The sequence below is a fragment of the Alligator mississippiensis genome, chromosome 2 (genome assembly GCF_030867095.1).
Source record: "Alligator mississippiensis isolate rAllMis1 chromosome 2, rAllMis1, whole genome shotgun sequence".
In the NCBI taxonomy this organism is placed as follows: Eukaryota; Metazoa; Chordata; order Crocodylia; family Alligatoridae; genus Alligator; species Alligator mississippiensis.
The window spans coordinates 98,308,169-98,321,365 of record NC_081825.1 but is presented as its reverse complement, the minus strand read 5'-3'; the positions used below and the strand labels follow the sequence as shown (position 1 = coordinate 98,321,365).

The 13,197-nt window shown below is 42.0% G+C and overlaps 1 protein-coding gene across 1 annotated transcript in view; it reads right to left on the bottom strand.

Annotated features, from left to right (window-relative positions):
* IQCM (IQ motif containing M) overlaps positions 1 to 13,197 on the bottom strand; it is a 198,119-nt gene that overhangs the window by 173,297 nt on the left and 11,625 nt on the right. The window contains exons 3-4 of the mRNA XM_019478174.2: positions 11,999 to 12,317; positions 1,211 to 1,301 (exon numbers count right to left, since the gene is read on the bottom strand). Of these exons, the coding sequence (XP_019333719.1) occupies positions 1,211 to 1,301; positions 11,999 to 12,317 (410 nt within the window). The remainder of the gene's footprint in view (positions 1 to 1,210; positions 1,302 to 11,998; positions 12,318 to 13,197) is intronic.

The following is a 13,197-nucleotide window of genomic DNA, read 5'->3' as shown; positions in this document are numbered from 1 at the left end:
CTGCAGTGGTAGGGATTAAACTAGCACTTGGAAGACAGAACAAAGGAAGACTGGTAACTTTCTTGTTCTGAGCTGGGATCAAAAAATGAAGTTGCATTCAAGTGTTCAAATGAACCCATGGAAGTTTAGCAGTTTAGTTTGAGTGGCTGGAAACCTATCCGCAGAACACTATACAAGCATTACACGGACCAACTCTTATGCTCTGTAAACAACCTGTGCTGCTAATAGCACTCAGCCAGGGGGCACCAGTCCATGCATCCCAGTGTGTTTTGCAGGCTCCCCTGTCTGCCTAGAGACAGCTGACAGCAGCCAAGGGCACAAGTCAGGGTTGATTGGCTGGTGGCACCAGGGGATTATGCCCCCTCTCCCCAAAACACTCTCCCCGACCAAGTCATAGACTGTTTCCCTGTAGTGCAGAATTTTCCACTGGTCTTTTCTAACCAACTTCATGTCTAATGTATGTCTCTCATTCAGCAAGATGTGAATGTAATGGTCCAGAGTATACAGGCATGTGTTTTAGGTGCCCATATATTTTTGAGATTTTAAAGAGGATCTTGAAATATATGCTCTGAAACTCATTTAAATGGTTCCCTTTTTCCTTTATAGAAACAATTTTAATGTTTACTTGAGTCTTGTTCCTCTACCACTGGAGTGACTTCTAGTTTTGCCGCAGAAATGAATGACAGGACCAGAAATTTCATGACAGCATATAAACAATATGGTTCAATCCCTTCTTAGTATTACAGTCTAAAGGCTGGAATATCTCTCATTGGGAGGAGATCCTTCATTTGCACTAACAGGATCTTGGCTATAACCTATGTGTCTTCATGAGGTATTAAGGAACTTCATATAAGTTAGTGTACGTGGGCAAACAAATAGACCATTTTTCTAAAATGTGAATACTTTGCAATAAATAGACCAATTTACAAATTATAACCTATGAGAAGACATGGTCAGTTTCATGTGCAGGTTGGAGAGAGGACAGAAAATAAGTTGACTATCCATTGAGAGAGGCAAGGATTTTTGTGGACGAACTTCATGGTTGGCACAGACTTGGACAAGCTTTTGAATGTGTACATTCAAAGATGTTACCCACAAAAATCCTGGCTTCTCACATATTTCCTGGATCATCATGGCTGCAATCTGACCATACGTTGTCTTTCAGCCAATTTTACCTGATAGATGAATAGATAATAAATGAATACTTCACCTGATAGATGCATACTTCCCACTATTCTGATGTTCCATAGTTTTACTGATTGAGTCAATCCTGAGCAATAATTCACTTATGCTAATTCTTTCTGTTAAAAAAACAACAAAAAACACTTAAAAGTATATAGATGTAACATTTATGAATACAGTCAGCAAATTAAATTGGGCACCCATTCATGATGCTGTTCTATAACAGAGGGCTTGAGAAACTTCTCAAAGGAACTGATAATATATGCATATAACTACCAAAAACAGAGGCATTTCCTCATATGTTGTGCAATTAATTTTGGATTCTGAATCACCAAACAAGTAGACCACATAAACTCCACAAAACTCTGCTTTATGCTCATGAGCACAAGGGAAGCCAAAATCACTTTTAACTATAAAACCGCTTTAGAAAAAGACCTTGTTAGGAGTATGTGCACACAGTGTTTTTCTTCAAAGATCCACAGATAGCAGAAACACTCTTCAGGACTTCAAATGTGAAAATGGGCTCTTTTCTTCTCTCTACTTCTCTGCCTCTTCCATCTTGCTGCCATGCCACAATTCTGTGTGTTTTTAGTTATACATTATGATCATTTGCACACACAAGTGTTTTAGTACTCATGTAAACTTAAGTTTAAGGACCAAGGAAAAAATGTTACCCAATAATCCATTAATTCCATACTGCTAGAAATCAGGCCATCTATTTTGGCACTTATATGTAGATTCTCAGTCATACACACCCAAACATTTTAAGGAAAAATGAAACAGAGAAAGAGATAGAAATAGGTCCTATAATTACAATTAAATAAAAATGAAATCAGGAGACCCCTGCCAGCCTCCATCCTGTCTGCTCCCCCAGCCCCACTCGACCCCCACTCACTCCCCTAGCCCCCCCATGGCTGCCCCATCTGCCCCAGCTCCCAGTGCTTTAAAAAAAAGCCCCACTCTCTGGGTGCTGCTGGATGGGGGGGGCAATCCCCACTGCCCCATACTGCATGGGGGGCTCTGTCATGAGCCCCCTGACCCCCACCCTCGCTCCCCCAGCCCTCCTACAAGTGTCCCACCCAAGCCACCTCTGGCCCTTTAAGGAAAAAACAAAACAAAACAGAAATGCCCTGGGACTCACCACTCCTGCAGTGGCCTAGGGCTTTGTGGGATTCGTCGTGCAGTACCCCCCATGTGGTATGGTACAGGGGGGATTGCCCCCCCACCAGCAGGAATGCTGAGTGCAGAGGTTTTTCTTTATTTTCTTTTTTCTTAAAGGGCTGGAGCTGTAGCAGGTGGGGTAGTCATGGGGGGGCTGGAGGAGCAGGGGAGGGTTGGCAGGCTCATGCAGAGCCCCCCACGCAGCATGAGGCAGTGGGGATTGCCCACCCACCCGGCAGCACCTGCAGAGTCGGGGCTTTTTTTTTCAAAATGCTGGGGCAGTATGGATCACCCCCCCACACCCAGCAGCATCCAGTGAGTGAGGCTTTTTTTTAAAGCACTGGGAGCTGGATGGGCCTGGGTGATTCAGAGATTTGGTAGGAGCCAAATCTCCAAATCAGATTCAGCCAAATCACTCTGGGGCACTGAATTGAACCACTGCCCCCCCGAGTCAGCCGAATCTGAATCCCGAGCGAATACTAGCCGCTTTGCACAGGCCTACTGGTCAGTACTCCAAAGGAAGACTCAAAACACCCAAATACAAAACCTGATGTGAAATCCTGCCCATATCAGACTATAGGGGAAAATATTATCCCTGGGCAGATGAGCTACACTGATACCTCATAGCATAGATAGCATGGATCAAAAGATGAAGTAGCTTCTATAATTCCTGTACATACACTTCCAGTCCCCATCTCACTACGTGGTCAAATACAAAGACAACCCACTGAAAGAATGTGGAGGTAGATGGCTTGGACCAACCCTGCCTATAACTACCACCTCCTCCAAGCAGATGTACTTGGTGTAACAGAGAGCCTGAGGCTCCCCATTCCTTGGAAAGAGGAATGGTCTGGGGAAAGAGTGGGGAGAGAGAGCTCTGCTTGCTAGTCAGGGTGCAGCAGCAAAAGGTTGCTAGATCAGTGGGGCCATGAGGCTGAGCAGCAGGCATCTTCAGGCAGCCCAGGCAGTCTACTGACTTGTAGAAGACAGGGCCCTGGGAAAATATAAGCCTGAGGCTTGGGCTAGCCAGTGAGTCTGTCCCTAGCAACCACAGGGTGCAAAGCTCCAGGCAGTAGGACTCTTGAATGGACTGCAATCTTGCCTGCAGAACTCCAATGAGGCTTGGGGAGCTCACAAGGATAGCCAGCACTAGAGGTGAGGGAAGGTTTGCCCTCTTGAGGAGGCAGAAAGATGCTTCCCCTTTATGTTACGTTATAGTCCAAGGGCTTATGTTTTTGTTGTATTTATACTGGTGGTTTAGGTTGGGACTGTAAGGATGGTTTACGGATGTCCCATTTGTGCCCAAGAGGCATGCAATTGCCTTGAGGCCTGCCAGGGGCAGGCTAAAGGGTCAAGTGATTATTGAGTCCTAAGTGGGCATAGAGGGAGGCCACCAAGCTAGACAGTGGCCCGGTGCCCAAGAGGAGTGCAGCCACACAGGGGCTGGGGGCCCAGTGATTGAGATGGATACAGCCACACAGGAGCCAGGGGCACAGCAAACAGGGTCCAGGGGCCAGGTGCCCAAAAGGCTTGAACCAGAGCTAGTGCCTCAAAACAAGGTCCATCCAACACAGTGAGCCTTGTCTAGAAAGCTTAGCCAGAATTAAGGGGCAGAAACCGAGGAGGCCAAAGCCCCTACAGGAGAGATCAACAGTACAATAACATCCGCAAGGCTAAAGGTGTGGTGTAGGGGAGGACTGGAGCCACACAATTAGCCCCTAAGGCTTAAGGTGCCATATGGTGGCACGGTTATAGAACAAGGCTCAGCAAGGGGCCTGAAGAGTAGAAAGTCCCAGTGAGGAGCCTGGAAAATAGTGAGGACCAGCAGGGTGCTGGGGAGATCTAGCAGGGGTTTGGTCAAACTGGGCCTATGCAAAGGCCCAGGGGTAGCCTCCCTTTTAGAACCATAAGAAACAGCAAGGCATGGCAGGTGAGATAGAAGGGACAGTACCCTATGGGCAGAGCAAGGGACAGTGGCAGAGCCACCAGGGGGTATCATAGTCACCTCTGGGATCCCAATGTGCTATACTTGGCCCTTATTCAAACAGTCCTTCTTCTAAGGACCCTCAATATGCCTATGTCTTCATTCATCCCTGCTTATAAATACAAACTGCCACGGACATTTTTGCTTGCTCACATATTATTTTACAGTTTTTAAAAATAAAACCCAACTACTTCAAAGGCCACTCTTTATTGTGATTAAAATATGCACCTCTTGATATAACAAGGTAAATCAATATTGTTGGTTCTGGCATTATTAGCCAACTCCATACTCCACATCCATACTCCATACTCCAGAATGCACTAATTAAAGATCAGTGCATTTTTTGAGACCTGTAGGGAGAAGGTGACAGTCTCCAGAACAAACAGCTATGCATTTCGTGTAGGTTTTTTTTCAGTTTTGTATTCAACAGGTTCAAAAGTTCCTTTTAAACATCCCTTGCCCTTTCTGTTGTTGAACTTTCAATCTTTTGGTTTTTCCTTTAATGTCATTTCACTAGCTCCCCAGTCACCACAGAGTTTCCCCATGGAAGCTTTAACTTTCTAATATAAAAATCAACTCTCTCCTTTGGCATAAATCATTCAGGCTTTTTTAATATACAACAAAGAACCAGAAGAAGGCCCAATGGTAATTTTAACCTCATTCAGAAAGTAGCAGCACTATTCCAGATATCAATTAGGCATCTTCTTAAAAGAAGGGTTTTTATTAGTAGTGCTAATAACATAACTTCTCCTACTAATATTGTCATTTCTCTTTGCATGCAGTACTTTGCGACAACTCTCTCACATTTTGGCATTTTCATTTCATACTTCACAATTTTATTGGCACTTTGAGCTTTGAAGGATAGCTCAATTATTTGCTAAATTTAGATGCCACAAAATTGTGAATACAGTATACAAAGATGTACAATGACAGTTATTAAGTACAGTCAGGCACAGGTGATTATTCTGCTAACATTCTGGGATTGATCAAATATTACTGCCCTTGCACTAGAATATAAAATCCATGAGTCCTGTCTGATAGCAATATTGTAAAAGGGTATTGACAAGTTTCACATTATATTGTGGATTCAAATATAAGCCAATCTAATATTCAAGCATAAGACATGATGCCAAAGCATAACAGTTTCTACTGGTGTACACTTGAACTTCCTTAAGAAGAGGAGACAGGGGACAGAAGAAATAGTACTGGTCTTAAATTGAAAAAAGGGAAATTCATATTGGGTATTAGGAGGAACTTTCTAATTATGGGGTGATTAAGCACTGAGACAGTTAACATCATTGAAGCTTTAACACCAGGTTAGATACACATTTGCATGAAATGTTTTACACAGGTATGATCCAACCTTAAGCGGGCATTTGGACTGGATGCTTTCCTGAAGTCCCTTCCAGCTATATTTTTTAAAGATGCTGTTCATGTCTTACCATTGCATTTATTTTTTATATTTTGTTCAATCAGGCATTTATAATAGCCCAATGCTAGCACAAAACTGCTCAGCTGAAGACTAGATAGGTGGCTCTTGCCATATCAACCAGGAGCCTCCTCTGGAACCTCCTAATCCAGGCTGCTTCATGCAGCTCCCACTTGGAGTTTATCTTAGGGAATGATCCCCAGCCTTTGGTTCTGGCAGCACCCTGCTCAATACTGACTGTATCCATAACAGTTACTCATAAGAGTTAGAGTTGCAAGCCAATGTGTCACAGGAAAGGAATAGGTAAGAGATACAAAAACATCAGCAACTGTGATAATATACACTCAGTACCTTAATTTCACGCACATACCTCTAGCGGTATCCCCAAACAAGCCTTTAGTCCCAGTGTGCTCAAACAGCAGCAGCCCCCAGCTGCACCTCCCTCCACCCCCACAAGTCAGTAGAATCCCAAGCTCCACTGTGCACTCTAGCTATGTAGGGCTGACCAATCTCCATGTGCAGGGGTTGCAACACTTTTCTCTTCTTCTCATTCAGGCTGAAACTTCCCCTCCTGCTTGCTTCCTTTTCCTTCTTTCCTAGCCCTCTCCCCTCCAGGGGTTTCTGGAGTTGTAATCTGAATTAGCAGTCATCACAGCTCTAAAGACTGCACCATGGTTCCATCTGCTGTTACACGCATTATTCATTACACTGATTGACACTCAGCGCTAAATATGATGCTGCTTGCAACAGATCTCGGCTAAGTACAGACAATCAAAAAGCCAGAAGCTGAATCAATTCAATCTTCACAGGTTAGTCTTAACTGCATAGATTGAAGCAATAAGCAAGTGAACAGACATTCACTTTTGATTCCAGAAATGCATTCACATGCCTGCAGTAGCCCAGGCTAGAAGCCATGCAGTGCTAGAAAATGCCTCACTGCTTTGCTAGAGCAGACAACTTGGGCCAATCCTAGCCCACCCACTCTATGAGGTGGAGTTTTTTGAGGGAGGTGCAAATCATCCTGGGATGCTGGGGATCTGTGAGTTAACTTGAATCTGGAGGGGATCTGGGACAGAAGTTCAATAAACTGATTTAATCTAAATCAGTTAAATTTGATACCACATGCATCCAGCTTTACCTTAAACTGGTTTTGAACATTTTGAAAATGTTTTATTTGTACTGCACATTTGCAGTACAAATTTCCAATCACTTATACTGTTTGTGTGTAATTTCTGTCCCTAACCCTCTTGCTCTGTATTGATGTCCATGAGCCAGCAAAAAATTCAGACCACTGCTACCAGGTTTCCTTCTACTCTAGGCTGTGGCTTCCCAGATTTCTTTTCCCAGCCATTTCATGTTTCCACAGTGGGATGTTAAATTAAAGTGTCCTTTCATCCATTACCATTTCTTAAGGCCTGATATTTGTTGTCCTGATATGCCTACCCCAAACCAGCCTGTCTGTCTCTCTCATCTCCCGTCTAGTATGCCTCCCTCCAACATCTAGCCTGCATTGTATTGCTTCTTGAATCTGTCCCAGTTCATAACAGGATGTAGTTCTTTGATACAGTATATAATTTTAATTAAAGCACTTGCAAAGTAGGAGGTCATTTCATAAGACAACTATATTATTAGGTGTGCTAGAATCAGTCCTGTTTCTGGATGAAGGAGCAATGAAAGTAAGGGTCTTATCAGTTCCAGAAAGGAAGGAGATGTTGTTCAGATCATTTTGATTAGAGAAGAAGCTCTACAAAAACTAAAAATGATTTTGAAAAAGGGACTTAGAGTTTGTAGCCTTCCTGCTGTGCACTTAAATAACATAACTAATCATGATAATACTCTGCACTTGTATAACATACAGGGAGCTTGTTTTCTGCAAGGTACAGCCTTTCAACAGTTAGAAGTGTTAGCCAAGACCAACTCCAAGACAAACCATGAAGTTAGAAAGAAGCACAGATGTTACTATTTGCAAATATTAAAAAGGTACTGAAGTTCCTGAGCACAACCCAAGTTGTGTTGATTTCAAGCAGTAATGAGTCATAAGGGAGAAAGATGCTACTGAAATTACATGCCTGGGACTCTTCTTTGCCACTTCACTTATATTTAGAAAAAACAACAGTGTGTTTAGAAAAGCTTAACTGGGAGGAGAGAACTCTGAAAGTATGCAGTTACTGCAAGCTAAAATGAGTAAATTTACTTATCAACATTTGCTTAGCAAAAGAAATATGTGCATTACAGAACTCTGATGACTCTATTAAAGGCTAAGACAACCTAATTTCATCAATCTACCAAATGGGGTGATGCTGAAGGACACAATGAAGGGTTATGGATGGGTTTTGAGTACTGATCCAAAGAATAGAATTTCAAGATATGCAATAATAATATGCTAAAGAAAAAGAAAACACTCATGCATCCTGACCCCCCAGTCCTAAAGCCCCTCCTAATGTGAGTAGTTCCACTGAATCTTCTGGACTGTTCCCTGAAGTTTGCTACAGAGTTTGTTTTATTAAGAAGAAAGATGGAGTATTTTTGATGGGTTTGCTTGAGCTGCAGTCCAAGTTTTGCTCAGGCATCTGGAATTATTCTCTTCATACTGTGCAAGCTCAGAAGCTTAACACAGAAAATGGCATAGTTATACTTACTGTTCTACTTTATCCTTATATTCACCCCACATCATAACTTTACGCCTACTTTATCCTTATATTTATATGAATAAGGGCGCCATAATCAGACAAAAAGTGCCAAATTCTGTTCTACTTGTTGGATATCTAAGTGGATTTAGGCATGTAAATGTGATTCTATTCCACCCTGCTTAATTCCCTGAAAATCCATACTGCACCTAATTTTGTAGCACAGCATCATTTTACTCTTACGACTGAGTCATGAAAAAAGGAGTGAGGAGGAGGACCAGCCCATTTTTTTGCAGTAATTATATTTCAGGGACCCAAGCAGGGTAGAATAGAATCACATTTAGGTGACTAAATTCACTTACATGACTCATAGAGGAAAAATAATCTAGCCTTTTGTTTACAAAAAAACTGACCAGTCTGATAATCTAGTTCACTAAAATGACACAACCACAGGACCTGAGAAAGGTCTGACCAGGGAGGAAATCCTGACCTGAGGTGTGTTGTTTGTAGACTCAGTAGAGGAGCCATAGTCAGCTTTCAAGAACAGGTTAAAATATTAATACAATTTATTGAAGGAAAGGGATATAACTGGAGGCCAGCTGTAACATACAACTGTCTGCAGTCCTTGCTATCCTGACCAAGTGCCCAAAGCCAGTTCTCTCCAATGAACATAGCTACTTTCATACAAGTCTCTTAAAGAGCCAATATCCTTACATAAGGAAGGTCACTTGGAGTCTTCCCACTGATTTCAGTAAAACCAGGATTTTGCCTCAGAAGAGGAAGAGTACAGGTTGTTCTTCCTGTACATCTAACAACACGAAAAGGCAAGAGGAACCATTAAAAGGGGCAAGTTATACCAGCCTCCAAAACAGAAAATGGGATGCTTTTGAAGCATTTCCTACTCATAGAAATATGGTATTTACTCGAATTTAAGACAACCCTGAATTTAAGATGGTCCCCTAATAATTAGATTCTATACATGGAAAAAACTTATAAATCTGCTATAATTTTCAATATATAGAATCTAATTCTTGGAGGGTTATGTTTAATTCATCCTCCCCACCACTACAGGGAGGAAGGCATTGGGGGGAACAGGTGACATGGGCAGGTCGAACAGCTTGCCTTCTACTTGTGCCTGCCCCCTGCCATCCCTGCTCTCTACCAACCCCCTCCCACCCCGCAGCCTTGGACCCCCTCTGCTTTCTGGCCTCTCCTGCCCATCCCTCCCAGCCTCTGCTCCCCCTTCCCCTCCCACAGCCTGTACTGCCCCCCTTTCCCCAACTCCCCAGCCTCTACTTCCTACCTGCCTCCTCTCACCAGGTTATGTTCCTCCCTCCCCCTTCCACCCCAGCCTTTGCTCCCCCACCTTTCCTTCCCAGCCTCTGATCCTTGCTTCCCCTCTCCCACCCCTTACGTTTGCTCTGTACCAGCAGTCTCCATTCCCATTCTAGCCTCGGTCATGAAGAATGGCCTCAGCCCCCATAGCAGCTATGCATACCGTGCACCACTGCTACAGGGCTGGGCTGTGGCCATGCTCTGTGCCCCAGGCTGCAGCATGGATGGAACCTGATGGCAGGGAGCAAGGGTAAGTGAGGGAAGGAGCGGAGCAGGCAGGGAAGGAGAGGCTATGTGAGTTGGGGAGAGATGAGAGGAAGAGGCTGCAGAAGGGAGATGACAGGATACAGAGGCAAGAAGGGGGTGGGGCAGGCAGCACCTGCAGCTATGGCTCTGATCCTGGGTAGGGGTTGAAACCAGAGCCACAGCAGCTGACTGCCTTCCCCCCACCACCATACTTGATTGTAACATGAGGGGCTTCCCCTCCCTCCCCCGCATGTTAAATGTGCAGGACCTCATCTTAGAACTGAGTAAATGTGGTAGCTTACTGTTAAGATGAGCAGAAAAATGGCAGATTTAGAAATTGAGGTCAAACAAAAGTAACAAAGAATACAAACATGCAGAATTCACATCATACTCTGAACACAATCTCTATTCACTGTATTTACACCAAATTTAACTCACTTCCTAGTAATGGCTTTGTTGGCAGTTCAAAGAACAAAAGCAAAAATTTAAACTCAGGCTTCAGCTTTCTCTGTAACTTAGGTTGTTTTTAGGGTGTCCCTGCAGAGATCATTCTACCCTAGACTTTTGTCCAAAGAGCTTTTCTCACTTCCAAGATGCAATTAATGAGCCAAACAGACCCTCTGAGAGACAGCAGGAAATAGTTGTCATCTGCTTGCAGGGTTCCAATTCTTGCTAATGGGTGAGTCAATATAGGAGCATTGTCACCCTCCTAGTAGGAAGTATTTTCCCTTACATATCCTCCTACATATTACAGTACAAGTGTACTGTATTTATTCATATTAACTGTGGTTTGACTGTTGCGATGCCTATACAGTTATTTATACAGAAGCTGTTCGATTCAGAACATTTGAAAGGAGGCGTCATCTGGCAAGGCTAGGTAAATTCTTTCATGACTGAGAAATAAGTAAATTTATTCTCAGTAAACAACAATTTTATATGTAAAAATGGACCTCTGTGCCTCAAAATTGCCAGTTTGACTTTTTCAAAAGGGTACTCTATCAAAATACATAGGAGATCACTGTGGCTCATGCCACTTCTTCAGAATAAAAATTCTATGGGTTAAAGATGACTGGAAATTGGATTTGGTTTCTAGCATGTAGCCTGTAGTGGTTTTGTTCCTTTTATGTCTGAAAAAATGTTCAATACAAACCACAAGGGCAAAGCTTAATGGCATTTTCCCAGAAATACAAACACGAATTTTCTCAACACTGAATAGCAAAGATTCTACTTCCACAGTGAAGAAAAAGTTAAATTTAGAGATTTCTTCTTTCAGAGACAGAATGTCCGGCAGCCATCTGAAATGGGTACCTCAAGTTGCACCAGTGGCAACTGTAAATCTACCAGGTGGGACTGTGATAAGAGGATAGGTTTGAAATTTTTGACACTGCTTCTTCTGATTCCCATTTTATAGTGCATGTAATTTTTCTGGAGTGCAACAAAACTTCAGACACAAAGATAAAACATTCATTCACTACACCTACAAACTCCATCCTAGAATATTAAGGGCAGAATTCGATTTCACCAAGTAGATGAGCAAAGTGCATTTTTAGATTAACTCTGAGCTACCAAACTACCTTTTACTCACTCTGGTCACATAAGTACATCCATTATAGGAATAGGATCACTCTTTGGAGACATGTAGATCTCTCCCTACTCTTATTATAGGGACCCAGAGGAAGCAACAGAATCATTCTTACACAGTAGTAAAATAACTCAACATACTAATCTCAGTCTGCACTTTGGCATGTGGTGGAATAGGATTCTGCAGAAGAGTTTAATTTTTTTCATGAGAAAATTAAAAGATTTTGTCAAAAGAAATTCATAAACCCAGTTATGCCATTCTTCCTTTCACTGAGTATTTGCTTTACAATTAGTAAGACAATTCCTCAACTGCTATAAATTTACAGAACTTTACTTATTTATGTGGAACTATGCTAATTTATATCAGGTGAGAACCTGACCAGGTGTGAAGCAACAAAGCAATATTGGGCCCTTTTTAAAAAAAAACATGTAAATGAAAAACACTTTTCTCACCTTCTAGTTTCATGCAAGGTTGAGGAGATGGTTGTATCAATATCTTAGGACACTTGACAACCTTCTGAGGGTTTCTTTTGAAGTGTTTGGATGTCAGACAGCTAAGGGACTTTGGTCTTCCAAGAAACTGATACAAACTTTTTTTCAAAAAAGAGACTTCAGGCAAATTCTTTTTCAAATTGGCTGTTCTACATGGCTTGCTGTTATAGGAAATGTCAGTTTCTGCTAAAATAGGAGGGGCACTAGTAGAAACCTCTGCTTCATCCCAGTTGGAAAAAGATACAGGAAGCTGCCAGGCAAGTACAGATCCACTGCGTTTCTGTTAACAAAATAAGTATAAATTCTTATTAAATTGGTCAAAATTTAAATCGCTCCAAAATAGCTTCTGGTGTATTGCACTAACTGCTGGCTATGTTTCTACACCATGTAAAGAATAAGACAAAGTTGAGCTGTTGTCATGGCTATGAATGTAATAGACATAGTTATCTCAGAAGTTCCATGAATCCTAGAGTCTGTTTTAATTCTGATGAAATTAAACTGTTGGTATGTTCTGATTTCACATTCTCCATATGACAGGTTGTTTAAGCTGGTTTGTTCGACAGAATTTTCTTGTTTGTTTTCAAATTATGGAGAAAGATAAGTGGAAAATCTATAGACTGACAGTCTTCAGAGTTCAAAGCTCTTCTGGTTTACACAAACTAGCAGACAAAGCTTATCAACCAGACATCAACAGAACCTTACTAGCCTTGACTGAAACCTTCATTAAAGCTTAGAATTCCACATCTATTTAACAGCTGGTCACTTCCAGAAAATGTTCCCCCAATTAAGTAGCATTAATTTCCCTTTACAATCATTACACTAATACAGTTCCCTAGAGGCATCCTAATAGCTGAGCTGTCTCAATATAGTATGGACCAAAGTGCTCAAGTGCTTTTGATTATATTTTAAATGTGTAAGTTATTGCCATTTCCTATTTGATAGTATCCACAAGTATGTTAACTGGATCACAGACATGGGAAAAGACCAGTTCCTTAGCCAGAGAATGTGCAATCCAAGTAAGTTATTTCCTTGTGATATACCCATGCAGATCAAAGGCTATAATTAAGAACAGTTAGTGACAGATGGGTACAAAGGAAAATACTAAATAATAAATTTTTTTTTAAAAATCCCATATTTAATTCCCAATTTTATCATACCTT